We start from the raw sequence: 4,730 nt of genomic DNA on the forward strand, positions 1-4,730 counted from the left end.
GTCAAAATTTTGGTGTCGATCATTCGATTTCATCCTGGACACTACAGAAAATGGGCTAAAAGTGTTAAAAACCGGAATTTTCCTTTAATGCTGATAAAACAGTTTTGTTTGTTCATATAAGCCTAAAGCAGGGATGTTTTTCCCGATCAGATCGAACCTGTTTTTGCTTCAGATTACTGGAAATTTGTAACAGGAAGAAGCACTGCAGGTGGTAAGGAGGCCGAGGCTCTGCTGGCTCTCCTTCCTCACTCTGAGTGACTGGAGAGACATAGCAGAGTCTGCGGTGGAGGTGGGGGGGGTCTCAGCCTCAGCTCCCCCTCCTGTTAGGTGTTCTCCCCCAAAAATCCAACCCCCCGCTCCTGTCTGGAAATGGACACCATGGGAGTATTTTTAGCTGCAGACCACAAGCGAGCTGGAAGGAGCTGGTCACATTCATCAGCGTCGTGTCGTGTCCCGATACACGGCGGTACTTTCTAGACTGTTTTACGTCGTCACTTTAGTAACAAGCCTGGAGAAACTGGTAGGAAAACTTTAATCTGACGTCGTTCTGCTTTGGTTTCATAGTCTGATCGGCAGGAACTACATTTGATTGAGGAACTTTTTCACAACATTCTTCTTTTGGGGTAAATTTAACCACGGTGTACTTTTACTTTTTTTGTGGTTAAGTAATTATGAGTTTTTTGTATTGCAAATTGCCCGTTTTAAGTTGATATGTAAATTAATATATATTTTTACCAACATGTTCAACTAGTTGTGGATCCCTTTAAAAATAAGAAAAAAAATTTCATTCAACAGTGGTCTGGAGAAACTAAAAGTTTTATATACTGTAACTTTTTACTTTTACGCGTTCCTAAATCCGGGAGAAAAAAAAAGTTGACTGTAAACAAAATTAACAGCAATTAGTTAATTAATTTAGTAATCAAATTGTTACCAAGATTAATCATAAGCAGACAATAAAGTATGCCACTTGCTGAAATAATTACATACTTAGTGGAGCACTTAAAAAAAATGTGCAATAACTTTTTGCTCATCTTCTCACTGTGAATAAAATGACTGAATGAAGAACAAACATGTTTCAACCAGAAAATGGACCTAAAACTGATAGTTGATGTGAGACTTTTGATGCTTTTATTTTTGAAATGGGGTAAAAAGATATTATTATCAACAATAGACTTATGTTAAATGTATTTCCATTACCCGACTTTGTAATAATTCTTGATAATGTCATCTTTACATATTGAAATGGATAAGGTGTTTGATAACTTATAACTCAAATAGTCTTTTCACCAAATATCTTTAAATTCTTACTTGAGTCCTTTCTTTAATATTTTGTTTATTTTTTTTACTGGAGTGAAATTGGTTTCAAAAGAGGCCAAGTATTATTTTAAGTTAAAAATGCTTTTCTTGAGACATTTTCTTTGCAGTGTTGAAAAACACGTTTTTATTAATATTGTTTAGAAATTGATTGATTGACTTTATTGATCTCAAAGTGGAGAAATTTACTCGTTACAACATCTCAACTGGTCAAAGGAGAAGAAGATGCCAAAGGAAAAAAAGGTGCACGGGATATATACAGTATCCCATGCACTTTTATTATTATTTTATTATTTTCACAGGGCTTCCGCAGGTCATTAAAAATCATTAAATTACTTTTTTTTTTAAGTAAAGTTCTTAATTGGCATGAAAAGTAATTAAATGTGATTATCATGGCATTTACAATGCTTATTTAAAATAATAATAAAAAAAAAAATTTATAAAAACAATTTTGTGTTTGCGCAAAACTGCTTCCGGCTGATCGTAAAGCCATATGTTCGGAAAAGAAGCTAGAGGTGGAGAAAAATCTAGAGAATAGGAGGAAAATGGCAAATTTCAACAAAAGTGGCTGGAAAACGAGGAATTTGGGACATTGCAGCAGCCTGTCCACAGTAATGTGTTATATATATATAACTTTATATAAAAATGAGTCCCTTGTGGTATCAAAATTATTTCTCAGAGCGCTAAAAAGCATAAAATTAGAGTTACTCATTCCTCCCTGTTTTAAAAACGGCTTAGAACTGATTCACATGCAGACTAGAGCTTAGATCTTATCACAATATTTTGTGGTACTATTGTGATGTTGTTAAAATTGGTGATAAGAACTCTTCGTTAATTCTTTGAAGTCACTCTTGGCTAACTGTGCAGTAGTGATTGCCACAACAATCATGGCCCCATAATTAAAAACACCAATATTGGAAAAAATAAACATTTAAAATGTGTTTCTTCAAAAGACCAGATGCATAAAGAAGTTGGATTTATATTGTTGAACATCCCGTAGTAACGGCATTTAATCATACTCTTAAAATTTGCCAATGGCCGAATGGAAAAAAATTTAAATATTAAAAATATTTAAAATAAAACTAACAATTTACCATTTTTTTTAAGTTTTTATCATAATTAATTCCAATTTATTCTTTAGATGATAAATTAAAATTGTTATCCTGACTAGAAATGGATCACAAAACTGATAAACGATACAATAAAAAATGAGAGACGCTGTAGTGCATATGGCAGGCCTTTTGGTGGCGCTGCAACACCGAATAACAGCCAAACCTCTGAAAATAAACAGTGGGCCCTTGCAGGAAAAAACGGCATCATGGCGCTAAAGAGGCGCATGCAGGTTGAAGATGGAGGTTGAGAAAAATATCTTGCATTTACATTAGGTTAAAAAAAAATTTGTTTATGCTTTCCTAAAATGCCGGTTCCGTTTGGATACACAGCTTACGCGACAAAATATCTTTGCGTTTACGTCTAACATGGTCTCCCTGTGGATTGGGCCTTAAACTAGTAGCAAAATACCTGCATTCAACACACGTATTTGCACAACGCTGCACCAAAATTGGTTTGTTTATGCCATCGGATGCATGTATATGATCCTGTTTGGCAAGAATTAAAAAGGAGAACAACAGATGTTGGATTAGTTAGTAGTTCTTGGTAGTTGTGACAAGCTAATAAGCTAAATATTGCATATTTTAATCACATGGTTAAAATACAGCTTGATAAAAAATGCAAAACGATCCTACCTGCATCACAATTACTGAAAATGACATGCTGTCATTTCCTTTTAGAGGTTATAGTCATCATGGGTATAATGACTCTTACTTTATTTTTGGCTTCTTATGATGCAGTTGAAATGTTTTTACTCTGAAGTCGACTTATGAGGCAAAATACTACGTTTATATAGTAAAATCAAAACATTTTAATTCAAAAAGGCATCAATAAATTAAACTAATTGGTGCAAAAGTTTCTGATTTCCAAGATGGATTTAAATAATGTATAGAACCTCCTATAGTCCCATTATTGTGGCAGAATTCATGTTAATTTAGAATTTCTGATGTTCATTTCAGATGAAATCTTCATTCTGAGATCAACCACCAGTGAGACACGGCGAGGAAGAGATGGAGAAACCAGTACTCCAGACGCAGCCGTCCATTTTGCCTTTCTTTGACTCGTCGCATGCTTTCAACCTTCTGAGAGGAATCCACGAGCTACGAGCCGAGCGGAAGTTTTTCGATGTGACTTTGTGCGCTGAGGGCCGCGAGTTCCACTGCCACCGCACGGTGTTGGCTGCCGCCAGCACCTACTTCCGAGCCATGTTCACCGGGACGTTAAAGGAGAGCGTGATGGACAGGGTGGTTCTCCACGAGGTGTCTGCTGAGCTTTTAGGCTTACTGGTGGACTTCTGCTACACGGGGCGGGTCACGGTCACTCAGGAGAACGTAGACCTCCTGCTGAAGACGGCCGATTTGTTTCAGTTCCCCTCGGTTAAAGAGGCCTGCTGTGCTTTTCTGGAGCAGCGTCTGGACGTGTCCAACTGTTTGGAGATCCAAGACTTCGCTGAGGCCTACGCTTGCAGGGAGCTGGCTGCCAGCGCGCGCCGCTTTGTCCTCAAAAACATAATGGAGCTGGCCAAAGGGACAGACTTTGAGCGGTTGCCGTGGAAGCGCCTGCTGGAGTTTGTGTCTGACGACGAGCTTTGCGTGGACAAAGAGGAGACAGTCTATCAAATCGCTGTGCGGTGGGTAAAGACCGATCTGCAGCGACGGCTGCACTATTGGCCCGAACTCCTCCAGCAGGTCCGCCTCCCGTTCGTCCGAAGGTTCTTCCTTTTGGCCCACGTGGAAAGCGACCCGCTCGTCTACCTGTCGCCCACCTGCCTCCGCATGGTGAACGAAGCCCGCAGCTTCCAGTCCTGCGAGTACGACCGCCACGACAGGCCGTGCCACCGCATGCGGCCTCGGCCTTCGACGGGATTGGCGGAAATCCTGGTGGTGATCGGAGGCTGCGACCAGGACTGCGATGAGCTGGTCACAGTGGACTGTTACAACCCTCAGACGGGGCAGTGGCGCTACCTGGCTGAATTCCCCGACCATCTAGGAGGCGGTTACAGCATAGCTGCCCTCGGAAACGACATTTATGTCACAGGTAAGGAGCCCCTTGATACTTCCTCCTTGCTGAATGCCCGGTGCGAGGGATTGCTGAAGAGCGACACAACGACACAATGCGAACAAATGTCTCTACATTCTCCTACATTGGGATTACATGGATTTTGATTTGGGGCTATATAAATAAACTGGATTGAATTGAATTAGACCTTTATTTAAATTGAACAAATACTAAAAAATGTAATTCTGTATCCCACATTTAATGTGTTCAGTTCAATTTAATTTAATATTTTTTGGTTAAATTTCAGT

The 4,730-nt window shown here is 39.4% G+C and overlaps 1 protein-coding gene across 3 annotated transcripts in view; it reads left to right on the top strand.

Annotated features, from left to right (window-relative positions):
• klhl21 (kelch like family member 21) overlaps window positions 1–4,730 on the top strand; it is a 30,063-nt gene that overhangs the window by 16,149 nt on the left and 9,184 nt on the right. Inside the window, exons 1-2 of one of the 3 annotated variants that reach the window (XM_015373124.1) lie at window positions 387–520; window positions 3,384–4,461. In XM_015373124.1, coding sequence (XP_015228610.1) covers window positions 3,435–4,461 — 1,027 coding nt within the window. In that variant the 5' untranslated portion in view covers window positions 387–520; window positions 3,384–3,434. Of the gene's footprint in view, window positions 1–386; window positions 624–3,383; window positions 4,462–4,730 lie in introns of those variants that run through there. The other 2 variants (XM_015373123.1, XM_015373122.1) reach the window with 2 other exon arrangements.

The sequence above is a fragment of the Cyprinodon variegatus genome, unplaced genomic scaffold (assembly GCF_000732505.1).
Source record: "Cyprinodon variegatus isolate N-32 unplaced genomic scaffold, C_variegatus-1.0 Scaffold81, whole genome shotgun sequence".
Lineage (NCBI taxonomy): Eukaryota > Metazoa > Chordata > Actinopteri > Cyprinodontiformes > Cyprinodontidae > Cyprinodon > Cyprinodon variegatus.